Consider the following 22,361-nt stretch of genomic DNA (forward strand, 5'->3'; position numbering starts at 1 on the left):
ACAGCATACAAGCTGAGGTCAGTGACAGCTGTGAGGTCTGGCGCGAGATAGGGAGCGCAAGGTACACAGCATGCAAGCTGATTGAGAGAGGCTGAAATTTAATAGTTTAAATTAGAATGCACCTAATACATTAGCCTGGAGCCCCTCCCACACCGGTATAAGGCTCTTACCCCCTCCAATACCGCTGAGGAGCCGTCAAGCTGAAGGGTTTCTGCAGCTTAAAAAAAAACTCACTCTGTACACTGACCACGAGCGTAATGAAGAGCCTAGGCACTGGCAGAAAGGGCCACATTTATCCTAAGACGGAAGAAATATCCACCATACTGCACTCTGCCTATGCCTCCTTCAGGACTCTGGCATCTCCCTAGCGCTCCCTGTGCAGACCCTGAAAATGAGTAACACTAGGGAAGCCGGCCAGCTTACGAGTTCCTGCAGTGCATAAGGGATCCTTTTGCGATAGCGCTGATGGAAGGAAGAGAAGGGGGGGGGGAGAGAGAGCTCAAAAGAGAGGGGGGGGGGGAGAGAGAGCTCAAAAGAGAGGGGGGGGGGAGGAGAGAGAGCTCAAAAGAGAGGGGGGGAGAGCGAGCAAAAGAGAGGGGGGGGGGAAGAGAGAGCTTAAAAGAGAGGGGGGGGGAAGAGAGCTCAAAAGAGAGGGGGGGGGGGGAAGAGAGCTCAAAAGAGAGGGGGGGGAGGAGAGAGAGCTCAAAAGAGAGGGGGGGGGAGGAGAGAGAGCTCAAAAGAGAGGGGGGGGGAGGAGAGAGAGCTCAAAAGAGAGGGGGGGGAGGAGAGAGAGCTCAAAAGAGAGGGGGGGGAGGAGAGAGCTCAAAAGAGAGGGGGGGAGGAGAGAGAGCTCAAAAGAGAGGGGGGGGGAGCTCAAAAGAGGGGGGGGGAGCTCAAAAGAGGGGGGGGGGAGAGAGCTCAAAAGAGAGGGGGGGAGAGAGAGAAATCAAAAGAGGGGGGGGGGAGAGAGCTCAAAAGAGAGGGGGGGAGAGAGAGAAATCAAAAGAGAGGGGGGGAGAGAGCGCATAAGAGGGGGGAAAGAGAGGGAGCAAGGGTTGGAACCGCAGTACTTAAAAAATTGGCCCGTGTACACTGGCTTTAGGACTAGTTTACCTATATAACGATAACATCACTTCCTCATTCCTAGTTCTGTCCATCATACAGTGGACATAGCTGGGTTCCCTCTCTGGACTTATTTGAAGTATAGGTGGAGGCTCTTTATGCTATATTATTCCCCTGGGCTGCTTATACTATCCCTGGCTTCTCACCAGATTAGTAAGCAGGAATCTTCTATAGGGCACCATTATGTTAACACCAGATATCATCATGCCATGATCTGCTATAGAGGTTTGGGAGCTATAACCAATTTTATTTGGAAGGCTCACAGATACCCCCCCGCCCTTGTTTATAGCAGACCAAGACTGATTTTGGTTATATATCATTAGATATGCATAGATGGATAATGGAAATTAGGAGGTGAACTATCTCCAGCTTAAGTTAATCATTCATAGTGCAGAATTATATAATAATATTTTGTAGCTTTTACTGCCCCTTTAATAATAGCACTTTAAATAGTTTTATTTAACTAAAACAGTAACCTTAGCTCTTTAATACTTGCCCCTCCCTCCTCACGCTTCGCTCCATGTGCCGATCTATTCCACTCCAAACAATCTTTTCATTGAGCTTCTTTAAACTTAGAATGGGTTGATTCTGTTGATTCTGTGCATAGATTTGCAGGGGAGCAATTGCATTAAAGGGACCGTAAAGTCAAACTTATCTTGCCTAATTTGCTTTGCTCTTTTGGTATCAATTGTTGAAAAGCATACATAGGTAGTTGCAGAAGCAATTCACTACTGTGAGCTAGCTGTTTGTCAATGTCTCTCCCAGTGTGTTCAGCATTGCTCTTCATCAAAGGATACCAAGAGAATGAAGCACATTTGATAATAGAAGTAAATCTAAAAAATGTATGCTCTATCTAAAACCCAAAAAGTTTTTGTTATGATTATGTCCCTTTTATTTCTTAACTCTGTATGTTTATTTTGCATGTTATTTCTGCAAACACATATTTATAGTTTTAAGAATTCCAAAACCAATAATAAGTGATATCGTCAAGATAGAAAACAATGCCCAAAATAAACGGACAGAAACCTCTGGGAGAGCATGACATTGTGAATGGATTAATGGAATGAATTTACCAAACAATGTAAACATTACAGCCATGAATATAAAGCATCTTGTTATTAAAAACTATTTCAGGATGAATAACCTTTTAGATTATGTATCTTAAATAGAAACTATCCTATTTGAATGTTATCCACACTGATTTTGTATGATTCTGATATACCACAGGCTTCTAGGTACAGTTGATTTGATTGTCCCTTGTAAAAAGAATGCATCAGCCATTTACTGAGGATATACTCCTTTTTCCTGAATTTCTTGGGTCTGTAAACTCTCATAAATTAGTGCACAGTTTTTAAAAATATTAAAAACAGGGGCACTTTCATTCACAAATGTTTACATTGCTGTTTTGTTGAGCAAAGCCGGATCGCCGATCCTCCACCCACTTCTCATGCTGTAATTACACAGCAATGACCAAACGGGCTTTCTCCAATCACGGCCGGTTTTCAAAGCCAGTTTTCATCATTGGTGACTTAAGTACAGAGGAGCTGTGAGCGGGAGGGTCGCCGAAGTGAAAGGTAAGTGTAAAAATATGCTGCAATGTAAACTTTCATGAATGAAAGTGCCCCTGTTTTTAAAAAATGGGCACTAATTCATGAAAGTTTATTCACTTTGTTTTAAGCTTGCTTTGTGCTTTTACATCATAACATTTTTTAGTTTGCTCTTTTCCTAAGGTGGTGTTACATGAAACTTGTATTAACATACAAGCTTATTAGTCTTGTACGTTATGACTTTTCTAACTGTGGGTAATCTGTATAAATACATATATAGATATATATATATATATATATATATATATATATATATAGATAGATAGATAGATAGATAGATAGATAGAGATATATATATATAGATAGAGATATATATATATATATATATATATATAGATAGAGATATATATATAGATAGATAGATAGATATAGTAATCTTAGGATTTTTTTTATTTCACAGGTAAGTTTTGTATTTTAACTAGGTAGTTAGTAAATAGTTATATTGTAGCTAGCTTAGGTTTTATTTTTAGTTCACAGGTAAGTTTGTATTTTTTTTTTTTTAATATTTTTATTGAGGTTTTCAAATGATATAATCATGTACATACAATGTGAAAAGTAACATATTGCTAACTGTTACATTGCAATAATATCTTAATAAAAGCAAGAAGCGTTAAAACAGCATAAATGTTGCAGTATGTATTAGAGTTAGAACCTCTTTTTTTTTCCCAAAAGTTAACATTCAGCTCATAATAATTAAATTTTGTTTATTAGGGCTGCAACTATTATTTTCATAATAGATTAATCGGCCGATTTTTTTTTTTTTTTTTTTTTTCCGACTAATCGGATAAAAATTAAATAATTTTTTTCCTATATTTAAAATAAAATCCACATACTGAATGTTATAAATATAAACTTCTGACTAAAATTTTGCAGAAAAACATCTGTTGGTCCAATTTTGTAAGCAGCAGAACAAATTTTTATAATTTAAGCAAAACAAAACCACAAACTGTTTGAAAAGAGGTAGAACTAGAAAAGGTAAACTATCACTGTTTATAACATTCTGTTATTCACACTTTCAGAAACTTTGCATTTAAAGGCAAAAATGTCATGTCCACATGCTCCTGGCTGAGGCTGGCTCTTTTTTGCAAGCTATTTTGCCTGCAGCAGATAAGAGGCGCTCAGATGGTGTTGCGGTGCCTGAGATGCTTAAGTAGGGTTTTGCCAATTTCACAAAGGTGGGATATTTATCTTTGTTAGTTCTCCACCAATGCAAGGGGCCGCTCAACAAAGTAAGCTTGGACTTGATTTTAACATATATATCTTGAATATCTATATGCAATGGTAAATAACCATCTATAAGGTTAGGGGGAAACATATCTAATCCACTAATAACGGATATATACTTAGAGGTTAAATTTGGTACATATTCCAATGAATTAAAAATAGAAGAAAAAAAAAGGCGAAAGGACTAAAGACTATATCAGTAAAAGGACACAACCTTACACATTTATCTATAGTACATATATCGGCAATAGCAAGCGATCCGCTAAAAATTGTGCAAACAGGTAATAGTCACATCAATTCATATAACAAATGCCATCAATCTAGTTCTAGGTGTAAATAACAAGCTCGGCACTATATCAAGAAAAGCATAGCCCCAAATCACCTGATTTTATATAAACAATCCAAATTATGACTCCTATTTTATTTCTGGGTTGCACATAAGACAGGAGTAGTTGTAAACTTAAAAAGAAACTTAGTGTCCTAAAAAAGTGAAAAGTAAAATGTCTGTAGACGTCCTTTAGGCTAAGGGCATAACCATAAAATACGAATATATATATCTCTTGAGTAATTTGTTTGTTAAAACATAGATGTATATATCATTCTACAACGTGATGGTGATAATATGAATTAATAAATGTTTGTATCTGAAATGGTTTTTTGAACTAATTCACAATTACAATAGGAGCTGTTTTGAGCTTAAATTCATGTTTGCTTGTTTTTCCCCCCAATAGGTGTTTTTATATAAAACAAATTTTAAAGGGATAGTAAAGTCCAAATTTAAACTTTCACGATTCAGATAGGGCATGTCATTTTAAACAACTTTCTAATTTACTTTAATTATCCCATTTGCTTTGTTCTCTTGTTATTCTTAGTTAGAAGCTAAACCTAGGTAGGCTCATATGCTAATTTCTAATCCATTGAAGGCTGCCTCTCATCTCAATGCATCTGACAGTTTTTCACAATGCTAGAGAGCATTGGTTCATGTGTTTCATATAGATAACGCTGTGCTCACGCACGTGAAGAGTCATCACTAATTGCCTGAAATGCAAGTCTGTCAAAATATCCGAGATAAGGAGACAGTCAGCAAAAGTTTAGATAGATACAAGGTAATTTAGGTAAAAAGTATATTTCTATAACAATGTTGGTTATGCAAAACTGAGGAATGGATTATCTATCTTTATAAACAATAACATTTTTGGTGTTTAATATCCCTTTAATACTTTTTTTTTTTTTTTTTTTTTTTTATAGATATGGTTAACATAACTAAAGGCAATTTGGTTTTATACTCTGCATATGTTTTCTGCCCTTACCAATGTAAGAAATGTGTTATCCATATCAAGAGTGCAGTTTCTCATTCCATGATTTGCAAGTACACACCTCTTTATTTTATGTCACTTGTAAGTTATTTATAACTGTCAAAATAAGCACATTAAATATTTACAGTGTTCTACTCCGGACCTTTTTAATTGGCTGATTTTACTGACCATCTGGTTTACGTTAGTTAATACTGACGTTTTTCAATGTATTTCACAAATTATTGTTAAACACTTGTTAAATCTCTTCCTCAATTATTTTGTGCTTTGGATAGGTGTAATTTGTCTTTCATGGTGTGGTTTAGATAAGCTTTTATAAGTTTTAATTTTAGGGTACAAACCTGGTTTTCAAATATATCCTCAGATCTCCCTAACGGGACAGATTTTGAGGATACCGTCCTGAACTAGAAGACAGGGGAATTAATCAGCTTATTAGTAAACATGGTTATTTTTAACTGCTCTCACTCAAGGTAAACCTGCAATTATGCCCTTTTTAGGGAGGTTTGAGGACTGGTATGAAAAGCAGTGCGATTACTGAATAATAATTTTCAAGTGCAATAACCTACACTTTTTTTTTTTTTTTGCTTCTCAGATAGTCAAAAGAGGGGCTCCACCTGGTGGTGGTGGGGAAGTACTCTTCTCCTGTCCAATAAGGAAAGTCATAAGACCAATTCAACTGACTGATCCTGGTAAAATCAAACGTATCAGAGGTGTGGCGTATCCTTCATGATTTATTTTTTTAAATGTCGAAGGCTTGTCTGTGAGTAAATTGCTTTTTACAAATGAAGTTCTAGACGCCATTGCAGTTAAATAAACATACATCCATACATTTTTCAGTAAGAATGCTTTCAGAAGTGTTAATTTTTATTTCTCCAACATAGGTGTGTCCGGTCCACGGCGTCATCCTTACTTGTGGGATATTCTCTTCCCCAACAGGAAATGGCAAAGAGCCCAGCAAAGCTGGTCACATGATCCCTCCTAGGCTCCGCCTACCCCAGTCATTCTCTTTGCCGTTGTACAGGCAACATCTCCACGGAGATGGCTTAGAGTTTTTTAGTGTTTAACTGTAGTTTTTATTATTCAATCAAGAGTTTGTTATTTTAATATAGTGCTGGTATGTACTATTTACTCTGAAACAGAAAAGAGATGAAGATTTCTGTTTGTAAGAGGAAAATGATTTTAGCAACCGTTACTAAAATCCATGGCTGTTCCACACAGGACTGTTGAGAGGAATTAACTTCAGTTGGGGGAACAGTGAGCAGTCTTTTGCTGCTTGAGGTATGACACATTCTAACAAGACGATGTAATGCTGGAAGCTGTCATTTTCCCTATGGGATCCGGTAAGCCATTTTTATTCAGACAGTAAATAAGGGCTTCACAAGGGCTTATTAAGACTGTAGACATTTTCTGGGCTAAATCGATTCATATATTACACATATTTAGCCTTGAGGAATCATTTAATCTGGGTATTTTGGTAAAATAATATCGGCAGGCACTGTTTTAGACACCTTATTCTTTAGGGGCTTTCCCTAATCATAGGCAGAGCCTCATTTTCGCGCCGGTATTGCGCACTTGTTTTTGAGAGGCATGACATGCAGTCGCATGTGTGAGGAGCTCTGATACATAGAAAAGACTTTCTGAAGGCGTCATTTGGTATCGTATTCCCCTTTGGGCTTGGTTGGGTCTCAGCAAAGCAGATACCAGGGACTGTAAAGGGGTTAAAGTTAAAAACGGCTCCGGTTCCGTTATTTTAAGGGTTAAAGCTTCCAAATTTGGTGTGCAATACTTTTAAGGCTTTAAGACACTGTGGTGAAATTTTGGTGAATTTTGAACAATTCCTTCATACTTTTTCGCAATTGCAGTAATAAAGTGTGTTCAGTTTAAAATTTAAAGTGACAGTAACGGTTTTATTTTAAAACGTTTTTTGTACTTTGTTATCAAGTTTATGCCTGTTTAACATGTCTGAACTACCAGATAGACTGTGTTCTGAATGTGGGGAAGCCAGGGTTCCTTCTCATTTAAATAAATGTGATTTATGTGACACTGAAAATGATGCCCAAGATGATTCCTCAAGTGAGGGGAGTAAGCATGGTACTGCATCATTCCCTCCTTCGTCTACACGAGTCTTGCCCACTCAGGAGGCCCCTAGTACATCTAGCGCACCAATACTCCTTACTATGCAACAATTAACGGCTGTAATGGATAATTCTATCAAAAACATTTTAGCCAAAATGCCCACTTATCAGCGTAAGCGCGACTGCTCTGTTTTAGATACTGAAGAGCATGAGGACGCTGATGATAATGGTTCTGAAATGCCCCATATTTAAAAAATTGTTTCCTATGGTCGACCCCAGAAAGGACTTATGGCAGACAGTCCCCAAGGTCGAGGGAGCGGTTTCTACTTTAAACAAACGCACCACTATACCCATAGAAGATAGTTGTGCTTTCAAAGATCCTATGGATAAAAAATTAGAAGGTTTGCTTAAAAAGATGTTTGTTCAGCAGGGTTACCTTCTACAACCAATTTCATGCATTGTCCCTGTCACTACAGCCGCGTGTTTCTGGTTCGATGAGCTAGTAAAGGCGATCGATAGTGATTCTCCTCCTTATGAGGAGATTATGGACAGAATCCGTGCTCTCAAATTGGCTAATTCTTTCACCCTAGACGCCACTTTGCAATTGGCTAGGTTAGCGGCAAAGAATTCTGGGTTTGCTATTGTGGCGCGCAGAGCGCTTTGGTTGAAATCTTGGTCAGCTGATGCGTCTTCCAAGAACAAACTCCTTAACATTCCTTTCAAGGGGAAAACGCTGTTTGGCCCTGACTTGAAAGAGATTATCTCTGATATCACTGGGGGTAAGGGCCACGCCCTTCCTCAGGATAGGTCTTTCAAGGCCAAAAATAAACCTAATTTTCGTCCCTTTCGTAGAAACGGACCAGCCCCAAGTGCTACGTCCTCTAAGCAAGAGGGTAATACTTCTCAAGCCAAGCCAGCCTGGAGACCAATGCAAGGCTGGAACAAGGGAAAGCAGGCCAAGAAACCTGCCACTGCTACCAAGACAGCATGAAATGTTGGCCCCCGATCCGGGACCGGATCTGGTGGGGGGCAGACTCTCTCTCTTCGCTCAGGCTTGGGCAAGAGATGTTCTGGATCCTTGGGCACTAGAAATAGTCTCCCAAGGTTATCTTCTGGAATTCAAGGGGCTTCCCCCAAGGGGGAGGTTCCACAGGTCTCAATTGTCTTCAGACCACATAAAAAGACAGGCATTCTTACATTGTGTAGAAGACCTGTTAAAAATGGGAGTGATTCATCCTGTTCCATTAGGAGAACAAGGGATGGGGTTCTACTCCAATCTGTTCATAGTTCCCAAAAAAGAGGGAACGTTCAGACCAATCTTAGATCTCAAGATCTTAAACAAGTTTCTCAAGGTTCCATCGTTCAAAATGGAAACCATTCGAACAATTCTTCCTTCCATCCAGGAAGGTCAATTCATGACCACGGTGGATTTAAAGGATGCGTATCTACATATTCCTATCCACAAGGAACATCATCGGTTCCTAAGGTTTGCATTCCTGGACAAGCATTACCAGTTCGTGGCGCTTCCTTTCGGATTAGCCACTGCTCCAAGGATTTTCACAAAGGTACTAGGGTCCCTTCTAGCGGTGCTAAGACCAAGGGGCATTGCAGTAGTACCTTACTTGGACGACATTCTGATTCAAGCGTCGTCCCTTCCTCAAGCAAAGGCTCACACGGACATAGTCCTGGCCTTTCTCAGATCTCACGGATGGAAAGTGAACGTGGAAAAGAGTTCTCTATCTCCGTCGACAAGGGTTCCCTTCTTGGGAACAATAATAGACTCCTTAGAAATGAGGATTTTTCTGACAGAGGCCAGAAAAACAAAACTTCTAAACTCTTGTCGGACACTTCATTCCGTTCCTCTTCCTTCCATAGCGCAGTGCATGGAAGTAATAGGTTTGATGGTAGCGGCAATGGACATAGTTCCTTTTGCGCGCATTCATCTAAGACCATTACAACTGTGCATGCTCAGTCAGTGGAATGGGGACTATACAGACTTGTCTCCGAAGATACAAGTAAATCAGAGGACCAGAGACTCACTCCGTTGGTGGCTGTCCCTGGACAACCTGTCACAAGGGATGACCTTCCGCAGACCAGAGTGGGTCATTGTCACGACCGACGCCAGGCTGATGGGCTGGGGCGCGGTCTGGGGATCCCTGAAAGCTCAGGGTCTTTGGTCTCGGGAAGAATCTCTTCTACCGATAAATATTCTGGAACTGAGAGCGATATTCAATGCTCTCAAGGCTTGGCCTCAGCTAGCAAAGGCCAAGTTCATACGGTTTCAATCAGACAACATGACGACTGTTGCGTACATCAACCATCAGGGGGGAACAAGGAGTTCCCTGGCGATGGAAGAAGTGACCAAAATCATTCAATGGGCGGAGACTCACTCCTGCCACCTGTCTGCAATCCACATCCCAGGAGTGGAAAATTGGGAAGCGGATTTTCTGAGTCGTCAGACATTACATCCGGGGGAGTGGGAACTCCATCCGGAAATCTTTGCCCAAATTACTCAACTGTGGGGCATTCCAGACATGGATCTGATGGCCTCTCGTCAGAACTTCAAGGTTCCTTGCTACGGGTCCAGATCCAGGGATCCCAAGGCGACTCTAGTAGATGCACTAGTAGCACCTTGGACCTTCAAACTAGCTTATGTATTCCCGCCGTTTCCTCTCATCCCCAGGCTGGTAGCCAGGATCCATCAGGAGAGGGCGTCGGTGATCTTGATAGCTCCTGCGTGGCCACGCAGGACTTGGTATGCAGATCTGGTGAATATGTCATCGGCTCCACCATGGAAGCTACCTTTGAGACGAGACCTTCTTGTTCAAGGTCCGTTCGAACATCCGAATCTGGTCTCACTCCAGCTGACTGCTTGGAGATTGAACGCTTGATCTTATCAAAACGAGGGTTCTCAGATTCTGTTATTGATACTCTTGTTCAGGCCAGAAAGCCTGTAACTAGAAAAATTTACCACAAAATATGGAAAAAATATATCTGTTGGTGTGAATCTAAAGGATTCCCTTGGGACAAGGTAAAGATTCCTAAGATTCTATCCTTTCTTCAAGAAGGATTGGAGAAAGGATTCTCTGCAAGTTCCTTGAAGGGACAGATTTCTGCCTTGTCTGTGTTACTCCACAAAAAGCTGGCAGCTGTGCCAGATGTTCAAGCCTTTGTTCAGGCTCTGGTTAGAATTAAGCCTGTTTACAAACCTTTGACTCCCCCTTGGAGTCTCAACTTAGTTCTTTCAGTTCTTCAGGGGGTTCCGTTTGAACCCTTACATTCCGTTGATATTAAGTTATTATCTTGGAAAGTTTTGTTTTTGGTTGCAATTTCTTCTGCCAGAAGAGTTTCAGAATTATCTGCTCTGCAGTGTTCTCCTCCTTATCTGGTGTTCCATGCAGATAAGGTGGTTTTACGTACTAAACCTGGTTTTCTTCCAAAAGTTGTTTCTAACAAAAACATTAACCAGGAGATAGTCGTGCCTTCTTTGTGTCCGAAACCAGTTTCGAAGAAGGAACGTTTGTTGCACAATTTGGATGTTGTTCGCGCTCTAAAATTCTATTTAGATGCTACAAAGGATTTTAGACAAACATCTTCCTTGTTTGTTGTTTATTCTGGTAAAAGGAGAGGTCAAAAAGCAACTTCTACCTCTCTCTCTTTTTGGATTAAAAGCATCATCAGATTGGCTTACGAGACTGCCGGACGGCAGCCTCCTGAAAGAATCACAGCTCATTCCACTAGGGCTGTGGCTTCCACATGGGCCTTCAAGAACGAGGCTTCTGTTGATCAGATATGTAGGGCAGCGACTTGGTCTTCACTGCACACTTTTACCAAATTTTACAAGTTTGATACTTTTGCTTCTTCTGAGGCTGTTTTTGGGAGAAAGGTTTTGCAAGCCGTGGTGCCTTCCATTTAGGTGACCTGATTTGCTCCCTCCCTTCATCCGTGTCCTAAAGCTTTGGTATTGGTTCCCACAAGTAAGGATGACGCCGTGGACCGGACACACCTATGTTGGAGAAAACAGAATTTATGTTTACCTGATAAATTACTTTCTCCAACGGTGTGTCCGGTCCACGGCCCGCCCTGGTTTTTTAATCAGGTCTGATAATTTATTTTCTTTAACTACAGTCACCACGGTATCATATGGTTTCTCCTATGCAAATATTCCTCCTTAACGTCGGTCGAATGACTGGGGTAGGCGGAGCCTAGGAGGGATCATGTGACCAGCTTTGCTGGGCTCTTTGCCATTTCCTGTTGGGGAAGAGAATATCCCACAAGTAAGGATGACGCCGTGGACCGGACACACCGTTGGAGAAAGTAATTTATCAGGTAAACATAAATTCTGTTTTTATTTTGTATGATGATAGTCCTCAGGGCTCCATAACATGTGGGATATAATTTTTGCCACCAATAGGAGGCCAAGAACTCACACAAGCTTAAAGGGACCAAAATTAAAATTACATGCCCTATTTGAATCATAAGTTTAACAACTTTCCAATTTACTTTTATCAACAAATTTGCTTTGTTTTCTTGGTATTCTTAGTTAAAAGCTAAACCTAGGTAGGCTCATTTGCTAATTTCTTAGACCTTGAAGGCTGCCTCTAATTTGAATGAGTTTTGACAGTTTTTCACTTTTATAGGGCGTTTGTCATATAGATACCTTTGAGCTCACACACGGGCAGTTACCTAGTAGTCAGCACTGATTGGCTAAAATGCAAGTCTGTCAAAAGAACTGAAATAAGGGGGCAGTTTGCAGAGGCTTGGATACAAGGTAATCACAGAGGCAAATTGTGTATTCTAACTGTGTTGGTTATGCAAAACTGGGGAATGGGTATTAAAGGGATTTTCTATCTTTTTAAACCACAAATGAACCTCCCATCTCTCCTCAGTTTTGTTCTTGGCCTCCCAGGAAGTGGTTAAGGATAGAGAGGTTCCAGCTACTCGCATATAGAAGAATATTTTAAGGGAGTTGAGACCCAGTACCCCTGACAGACATCATTCAGAAAGAAGCAAGAAGTGGATTTTAAGCACTCTGAATTATATAGGGGCATAGGAATACCAGGTTATGAGCACATTATGTCCCTATGGGATTCCAGCCATAACTACCCTCAGGCGTTGCGGGTACATGTCCCTTAGCCCCCCTGTGGGATTAGCTATTTCCTCTCAGATCCTCTTTACCTGGACAGCAGTGGATGGGCTCTCTGCTGCCTACAGCTTTCTTCAATGGCTGCTTAATTCAGTTGAGGGAGTGCTGCAAAGGCAAGTGCAGTACTCTCACATAGCCCACACGCTATTAGAGGATTCCCTCTCAGGTATAGCATAGCCAGGGGGACATGGTTTTCTATACACAACTACCTCGGGACACCAAGGGGGTAATGTTTTTTTTTTTTTTTCTTCAAGTGTATTAGTGCTTGTAACTTTTGGTGTGTGACTGCTCAGAAGGACAATAGATACCCCAGGGTACAGGTTCTTGCTATATCTCTGAACTAGCAGATTGTCCAAACTCTGCAATATTGCAGGACTTTGTATGTTTTTTTGTTTTTTTTTTGTTTTAGTTTTGAAAAAGCTTTATTGAAACATAATATATATATAAATATGACAGACTTGGCTCTAGTTACAATGTGAGCCTTACGCCGTTCCCATGGCGGTTCCAAAATAAAAGGTAGTATACAATAATTTATTAACAATGTAATCTGCCAAGTCTTATTCAATACAATGATATTAGTAATAAAGATTGATTCTTATCTTTTTTGGTGTCAGAACACACACCAATCAATGTATGCCGGTCCTTGAGTGTACTGATTCATCATTATTACTAGTATTGAAAAGTTTTAAGGTTGTAGTGAAGAAGGAAGTAGGAAAGAAAGAGTTAAGGAGGGAATAAGAAGGGGAGGTAAGAGATGGTGAGGGGGGGGGGGGGGGAAGAAAAAAAAAAGAGGAGGGAGGGGAACTGAAAGGGAGGGTGGTACAGCGTATACTGCTATGTCGCTTACTTCTGTGTATTCAGGTGTTTATGGGTTTCCACATTTCTAGCATATAATCATGCAGTTCGATCCTATCATCTCTCCAATATCTGAAGCGTTCCAGCTGCAAATCTCTATTTACATGTTTTGTCCAGTCAGAAAAAGTGGGTATCCTTGTTGATTTCCAGTTTTTGGGAATCGGGGATTTAGCACTGTTAAGCATTATATAAAATAGTTGTTTCTTAGCTTTGTCTTTAATCTTGGGGAGGTTGTGGAAGAGCAATAAATTAGGGCTCCTGTTCAGTGTGATTTGTAGGTTTGTGTCTATTGCGTCTAATGTTTTGCCAGTAAGTTTTGATCAGGCCACAATGCCACCATATGTGGGAGAGAGTCCCCTGCTCCCCACACCCTCTCCAGCACTTTCCATCTGTTTGCTTATAGATCTTATGTAGCCTGGTAGGCGTTAGATACCAACGTGACATGTATTTATAGTTTGATTCTAGCGGAGACAGAAGCCTTTGTGTGGTTAGTGAAATTTTTTTGCCACTCACTGTCTGTGGGGTGAGAGTCCAGCTCTCTGTTCCACTGCCCAGCGAAGGATGGGAGGGGTGAACCCGTGTGTGACAGCAACGCTCGGTACATTATTGATGTTAAGTGTCCCGGGTTTCTGGGGAGTAAACTGAGTGTTTGAAGCAATGTTAGTGGTCTAGTCAGTAGTTTCACATGTTTATAGGACCCCATGAAGTGTTGGAGTTGCATATGGAAGTACCAGGTGACCTTGAGACTGGAGTCCTCTAGATCCCCCAAGCTTCTAAGCTTTTTATTTGCGATTATTCTATGGAACGCAATTTGGTCTAGTTGCGTTCTGTTCCCTGTTGGGTTCTGCGTATTCGTAAAAGGGATGTCTGGGTTTTGCTTGAAAGGGGTCAGTGGGGAGGGGTTTGTAGAGATGTGTGGATTCTCTATCAAGGTTTTGTCCCACTGCGTAAAAAACTCTTTTAGAAGTATATATGATTTATTTATCTTATTCCTAGTTTTAGGGGAGGTCCACCCTAACGCACCCACATTACCAGTACCCAATATCTCCCTTCCAATTTGTACCCAAGTTTTCTGCGTGTGGTTAATACTCCACTTTACTTGATGCTGTAAATTGATAGCTCTTTTATATTGTAATAGATTGGGGACCCCTAACCCTCTCTTCTCCTTCATTTGATACTTTGCTTCTTGCTACCCGCGGCCTGCCCCCTTTCCAGATATACTCCTCTATTATGTTCTGTAAGCGTTGTAGATAGTTTGTTGGTAGGGGAACTGGAAGGGTCTGTAAGTAATACAAGATGCGCAGGAGTACATTCATTTTGATTATCCCGATTCGCCCCAACCAGGACACATTTTTGTTTTTCCACGAGGACAAATCGCGTGTTATAGAGTGCAATAAGTGTGTGTAGTTAGCCTCAAACAGAGATTCTGGTGTTGCCGTTATATTAATTCCTAAGTACTTGAGAGTGCGAGTTTGCAGTCGCAATGTGCATTTGTCTGTAAGTTGACATAATTCCGCTTGAGAGAGGTTTATGTTCAGAATTTCGGATTTACTGTGGTTCAAGTGAAAGTTAGACACCTTGCCATATGCCTCAAATTCTTTTAGGGATTCTGGGAGTGATATTAGTGGGTTAGATAATAAGAGGACATCGTCCGCATAAAGACAATTTGTGTTCCTGCTGGCCTATCTGTATCCCTGAAACCTTATTGTTCTCTCATATTTTTTTTGTGTGCTAAAACTTCTATTGTCAGAGCAAATAATAGTGGGGATAACGGGCAGCCCTGCCGGGTGCCATTTCTAATTTCGAAGGGTGCCAACAGTATATTGTTTACTTTAATTTGCGCTTTGGGGACCGTGTAAAGGGAGAACACCTTATCCACAAAGCGGGCGCCAAAATTCATCTTCAACAGGGTGGCCCTAAGAAAGGGCCAGCTCACCCTGTCGAAGGCCTTCTCAGCGTCCGTAGACACCAGTATAGATGGTATATTTTTGCAGTGGGCATAATTCACTAGGAGGGCTGCTTTTATGGTGTTGTCCCTGGCCTCTCGGCCTGGGACAAATCCAACCTGATCTTGTGACAATAGCTTTGGTAGGAACTTGTTCAGCCTCGTCGACAGCACTTTGGCGAACAGTTTAAGGTCCACGTTAAGAAGTGAAATTTTCGGGGCGATTTGTTGGTTTACCTGATTTAGGGATAGTGGTGAGCTAAAAGCATTGTTGAGGGAAATTTCTTGTGTGAGTCCTATTTCGTTAAATAAAGTAGTCAGTTGTGGTGTGAGTATTTGTTTGAACAATTTGTAATATTTCGCACTGAATCAGTCAGGGCCCGGGCTCTTACCCGTCGGGAGGTCGTCAATGGCTTTCACCACTTCCTCTGTTGTGATAGGTGACTCTAGTTCTTCTGCTTCATCTTGTGAGAGGGAAGGTAATGTGATTGACACATACCTTAACTCTATCGCTTGCATATTTGTGTCTTTACCCTTTTCTACACTTTCCTCACCTACATTTTGTATATTGTACAGTTTATGGTAGTATGTTTTTAGGACTTCTGCTATTGCGGCGCTGTCCGAGCATGGTTTCCCTCCCCCATCAAGAATAGTATGAACATGTGTTTTCAATTGTCTCCTCCTCAAAGCTCTCGCCAAAAGTCTACCTGGCTTATCTCCGCATTCGTAGTATTTTTGCTGAATTTTTAGCGCAGTCTTTTGGTGTTCTTTTGTGTGTGTATATTCTGCAGTTCTTCCCTGGTCTGAAGTAAGTCAGTTTTGAGGGAGCGGTCAGTTGGAAGTCTTTTGTGTCGTTTTTCCAAGTCCTGTATTTTAGTCAATAAAGTTGTGTATTTTATTCTAGCATGTTTGGACAAACGGGAGTTTTGTTTTATATGCTCACCCCTGAGAACGCATTTATGTGCCTCCCACACTATGTGAGTTTGTGATTCTGGTATGTTGTTGTGATGAAAATATTCTTGGAGTGTGTTTTCAATTTGTGTTTTAACCACCTGGTTGTTGAGTAGGAAATCATCAAATCTCCAAATAAATGGTTGTGTAGGTGCCGTGGGCCAATTCAGTCTACAGATTACGGGGGGCATGGTCCGACCATGTCATTGAGAGTATCTGAGTGTCTAACTAGTGCCAGTGTGGACTGGTCTGAATATATAATCAATTCTCGTAAAAAGGTTGTGTGGGTGGGATAAAAATGTATAATCCCGCTTGATGGGATGTAAGGTGCGCCACACATCGTGCACTGCCAATTCCTCCAGCCGATTGTTACATTGTTTAAGTATTCTCTTAGGTGTAGAGGCTGTGGCTCTTGACGTATCTAATGGGGGGTCTAGTGTTAAATTAAAATTGCCTGCTATTATTAGCGCTCCCTTACGTAATTCTAGAATTTTGTTTGCGAGAGTGGTCATATATTTGTTTTGATGTTGGTTTGGGGAGTAGGCGTTGACCAGTGTAACTATCCTGTTATGTAGTTTACCTATTAATATTAAAAATCTGCCTTCCGGATCTTTCTACATGTATAGTACACCATGGGGAAGTGTGCTTGATCATTATGCCAACTCCGTTCTTTTTGACTTTTTATGTTTTTATTGGGATTTTATTTTAACTGGCAAAGTGTTATTTTCACTGGGCACTTCATTCTGGTGCGCTATCACTTTCTTTAAAAAGAGAAAAACTGAGGGGTAAAAGGGACAGTCTAGTCTAAATTAAACTTTCATTATTCAGATAGGACTTGTAATTTTAAACAACTTTCCAATGTTCCTTTTCATCAAATTTGCTTTGTTCTCTTGGTATTCTTATTTGAAACAAAACCTAGGTAGACTCATATGCTAATTTCTAAGCCCTTGAGGGCTGCCTCTTATGAAAAATAATTTAAAAAACATTTGATAACAAGAGACTAAGTTCATGTGGGCCATATAGATAACACTGTTAGTGCACAGGGAGTTATTTAAGAGTTAGCACAAGACAATACTAAATGCAAGTCAATAGATAATAAACAGTCAGTAATGTGATTAGGGGGCTGGAAGAAGATGCTTAGATACAAGGTAATCACAGAGGTAAAAAGTATATTAATATAACTATTGGTTATGCAAAACTCGGGAATGGGTAATAAAGGTATTTTTCTTTTAAAACAAAAATTCTATTGTAGACTGTCCCTTTAACTATATTCAGCATAAAGAAGAACAAGGAGTCCTGGAAATTATGGAATGGCCCCACAGAGCCCTGATCAAAGCATAGAGTATGTCTGGGATTACATGAAGAGACAGAAGCAACTGGGGCTCCCTAAATCCACAGAAAACCTGGGGTTCTCCAAAATGATTGGCACAACCTGCCTGCCAAGTTCCTTAAACTGTGTACCTAGAATTAATTGAAAGCATGGTCACACCAAATATTGATTTGATTTAGATTTTTCTCCTGTTCACTCACTTTGAATTTTAATTGATAAAAAAAAAAACTTTTTTTTTTTTCTTTCTATTTTTAAAAGCATTCTTACTTAACAGCATTTTTGTTCATACCTGTCTAAAACCTTTGCACACTAGTATGTATATATGTATGTGTAGATTTTCCAGGTTTTGCTGCTGCTTCTTTTTTTTTTTTTTAACTTGACACTGATAGATACTCCGTAAGAGTCTCTCCACAAATTGCTAACAGAATAGTAGAGTCTGCCAGGAGTGTTCTAAACAGCTTCCTCCCAGATATCTACATCTACACGGATCACCTTAAGGGAGCCAATTCTGGGAAGTAAGTTGTTTGTTTTGTTTTTTTTGTTTTTGTTTCAATCATTGTTTTTAGGTTGTATCTGTTTTTGTGCTTAAAATAAATGCATTTTAACGTGTGATCCTTAAATATTTACCAACTGCATTTTGTTACTGTGATTGTAATCGGTTTAAATAATATGGATATGTTTTGCATTCAAAAACAGCATACAGGAGATGAGAGACTTAGACCCCTGACGCCCTTAGTACATTCCATGCCGTCCTAAGAGCGCTGGGCTTGAACACCCTTAAGATGGCATGGAACGTCCTAACATTTGCAGTGTCCTGCTCGGTTTCCTTCAACGCAGAAGGGAAGAACCGACTGGGGGCATCGTAGGCAGCCCCCCAGGAGCTAATCAGCGGTATCTGAGTCACATGATCGCAGCAACTCTCACATGACTTCCAAATTTCCCCTTTTTGTTTACAGCATTCTGATCTTGTGCACTTGCTCCTGTCCTGAAGGGGTTAAGATACTCTAAGCAATCACTGTTTGGTATATAGCCATGTCAACCAATTTGCATCATTTTACAGAATATTTTGGGTTACATGTCTTCTAGTCTCTCTAGGGATCATATGACAAACACAAGTTTTCAAGCAAATGTATGTATATTTCAATGTATATTTTAAAACATACTTAAAGGGACCATTTATACTATAAAATTGTTTTCCCTTAATGTGTTTCTAATAACTTGTTATACCAGCAGAGTATAAAATGCATGAGATATTGTTTCTTTAGGTTTATTTTTTTGTATATAAATTAATTGTTTTTGTTCTTTGAAACCACTACCCATTAAAATTGTTCTTGCAGAGAAATCAGATTTTCTTTCTTCTATAAAGGTAAGAAGAGTCCACGGATTCATCCTTTACTTGTGGGATATTAACCTTCCCTACAGGAAGTGGCAAAGAGCACCACAGCAGAGCTGTCTATATATCTCCTCCCTTAGCTCCACCCCCCAGTCATTCTCTTTGCCTACTCTAAGTACTAGGAAGGGTAAAGTGAAAGAGGTGATAAAATATTAGTTTTTAATTTCTTCAAGCAAGAGTTTGTTATTTTAAATGGTACCGGTGTGTACTATTTACTCTCAGGCAGCAGATGGATGAAGACTGCTGCCTGGAGGATGATGATCTTAGCATTTGTAACTAAGATCCATTGCTGTTCCCACAGAGGCTGAGGAGTACAGGAAACTTCAGTGTGAGGAACGGTTTCATGCTATGCAGCAATGAGGTATGTTCAGTCATATTTTTCTGGAGAGACTGTATTTCAGAAAGGCTGACATTATACCCAGGAGGGTAAGGGTAAGCAGTAATCCTAGAGCTAAAAGAAGGGCATTACTTAGCTTGTATATGGGGCCAGTTTCTAATATGGTTGACACGGAATCAAATGTTTGTGAGCAAACTTTTTTGTTGTTGATTGGGAGTGCTTAACGTTTTTGTAGGCAATAAATGTTTTTGGGCAATTTTATTAGTACACACATTGCTTAATTTTCGGGTCTTAGGACCCACATGGCTAGTTATAACCGCTCTGGTGTGGTTCTTTAGGGCTCAGGAAACATCGAGTGAGATGGGCGGGGCCTATTTTCGCGCCTCAGATGCGCAGTTATTTTTGTCAGTAAACAGCAAGCTCTAACTTCTGAGGGCCCTGGTGGATGTTTTGGGCCAAATCGAAGCTTTTACCCCACACTTTCGATCCCTGAGGGCAGGTAGGGCCACAGCAGGGGTGTGGCAAGGTGCTGAGTGTTTTTTTCCGGATCTGGGCTAATTAAGATCCGGTTTGGAAATTAAGGGGTTAATTGTTAAAATTTTCTTTGGTGCAATCTTAACTACCTATAGTGGGTCTACATACAAAATTTTGAAAAAATTGGTGCATGTTTAGACTGTTTTGCAGAATGTGTATACTTTTTTTCTCTTAAAGGCACAGTACCGCTTTTAAGTGTTATTTTTTTCACTAAATAAAGTGTTTTCATGCTTGTTTGTAGTCATTACTAGCCTGTTCAACATGTCTGACATTGAGGAAAATCAATGTTCAATATGTTTAGAAGCCATTGTGGAACCTCCACTTAGAATGTGTCCCTCATGCACTGAAAGGTCAATAAATTGTAAAGACCATATTTTAGCTGTCGCAGGATGATTTTCAGTCAGAAGAGAATCAGGTTTTGCCATCTTATTCTCCCCAAGTGTCACAACCATTAACGCCCGCACAAGCGACGCCAAGTACTTCTAGTGCGTCTAATTCTTTCACCCTGCAAGATATGGCCACAGTTATGAATACTACCCTCACAGAGGTTTTATCTAAGCTGCCTGTGTTGCAGGAGAAGCGCAGTAGGTCTGGTGTGAGAACAAACGCTGAGCCCTCTGACGCTTTATTAGCCAGATGTACCCTCAAAATGTTCTGAAGTGAGGGATTTGCTGGCTGAGGGAGAGATTTCGGATTCAGGAAATATGTTCCCTCAGACAGATTCAGATATGACAGCTTTTAAATTTAAACTAGAACACCTCCGCTTATTGCTCAGGGAGGTTTTAGCGACTCTGGATGATTGTGACCCTATTGTAGTTCCAGAGAAATTGTGTAAAATGGACAGATTCCTAGAGGTTCCTGCCTACACTGATGTTTTTCCAGTCCCTAAGAGGATTTCGGAAATTGTTACTAAGGAGTGGGATAGACCAGGTATTCCGTTCGCTCCCCCTCCTACTTTTAAGAAAATGTTTCCCATATCTGATGCCGTGTGGGACTCGTGGAGGGAGCTATTTCTACCCTGTACAACTATACCTATCGAGGACAGTTGTGCTTTCAAAGATCCTATGGATACAAAATTGGAAGGTCTTCTGAAGAAAATATTTGTTCACAACTAGCCAAGTCTCACACGGACATCGTGGTGGCTTTTCTAAGATCTCACGGGTGGAAGGTGAAAGTACAAAAGAGTTCACTTATCCCTCTCACGAGTTCCTTTCCTGGGAACTCTGATAGATTCGGTGGACATGAGAAATTTTGTGACGGAGGTCAGGAAATCAAAAATTGTATCCATCTGCCTAGCTCTTCATTCCATTCCTCGCCTGTCAGTGGCTCAGTGTATGGAGGTAATCGGCTTAATTGTAGCGGCAATGGACATAGGTCAGTTTGCTCGCTTGCATCTCAGACCACTGCAACTTTGCATGCTCAAACAGTGGAATGGGGATTATACAGATTTATCTCCTCAGATAAATCTGGACCAAGAGACCAGAGACTCTCTTCTTTGGTGGTTGTCACAGGATCATCTGTCCAAGGGAATGTGTTTCCGCAGGCCAGCGTGGGTCATAGTGACGACGGACGCCAGCCTTTTGGGCTGGGGTGCAGTCTGGAATTCCCTGAAAGCTCAGGAATTGTGGACTCAGGAGGAGGCTCTCCTCCGATAAATATTCTAGAACTGAGAGCGATATTCAACACGCTTCAGGCGTGGCGTTAGCTGGCGTCGGACAATATCACGACTGTAGCATATATCAATCATCAGGGGGGAACAAAGAGTTCTCTAGCGATGATAGAGGTTACCAAAATAATTCAATGGGCAGAGACTCACTCTTGCCATCTATCAGCAATCTATATCCCAGGAGTGGAGAACTGGGTAGCGGATTTTCTAAGTCGTCAGACTTTTCATCCGGGTGAGTGGGAACTCCATCCGGAGGTGTTTGCACAATTGATTCGGCAATGGGGCACACCAGAATTGGATCTGATTGCGTCTCGTCAGAACGCCAAACTTCCTCGTTACGGGTCCAGGTCAAGAGATCCTCAGGCAGTACTGATAGATGCTCTAGCAGTACCCTGGTCGTTCAACCTGGCTTATGTGTTTCCACCATTTCCCTCCTTCCTCGTTTGATTGCCAGAATCAAACAGGAGAGAGCTTCGGTTATTTTGATAGCACCTGCGTGGCCACGCAGGACTTGGTATGCAGACCTGGTGGACATGTCATCTCTTCCACCATGGACTCTGCCATTGAGACAGGACCTTCTGATTCAAGGTCCCTTCCAGCATTCAAATCTAATTTCTCTGCGGCTGACTGCTTGGAGATTGAACGCTTGATCTTATCCAAGCGGGGTTTCTCGGAGTCGGTCATAGATACCTTGATTCACGCTCGAAAGCCTGTCACCAGGAAAATTTATCATAAGATATGGCGTAAATATCTTTATTGGTGCGAATCCAAAGGCTACTTATGGAGTAAGATCAGGATTCCTAGGATTTTGTCCTTTCTCCAAGAAGGATTGGAGAAGGGGTTATCAGCTAGTTCCTTAAAGG

General features: G+C 40.8%; 1 protein-coding gene across 1 annotated transcript in view; it reads left to right on the forward strand.

Moving 5' to 3' along the window:
• The window catches only part of RCL1 (RNA terminal phosphate cyclase like 1), a 119,583-nt gene that overhangs the window by 44,336 nt on the left and 52,886 nt on the right, over window positions 1-22,361 (forward strand). Inside the window, exons 5-6 of the mRNA XM_053702552.1 lie at window positions 5,859-5,983; window positions 17,958-18,083. Of these exons, the coding sequence (XP_053558527.1) occupies window positions 5,859-5,983; window positions 17,958-18,083 (251 nt within the window). The remainder of the gene's footprint in view (window positions 1-5,858; window positions 5,984-17,957; window positions 18,084-22,361) is intronic.

Source organism: Bombina bombina, chromosome 2 (assembly GCF_027579735.1).
Source record: "Bombina bombina isolate aBomBom1 chromosome 2, aBomBom1.pri, whole genome shotgun sequence".
Lineage (NCBI taxonomy): Eukaryota > Metazoa > Chordata > Amphibia > Anura > Bombinatoridae > Bombina > Bombina bombina.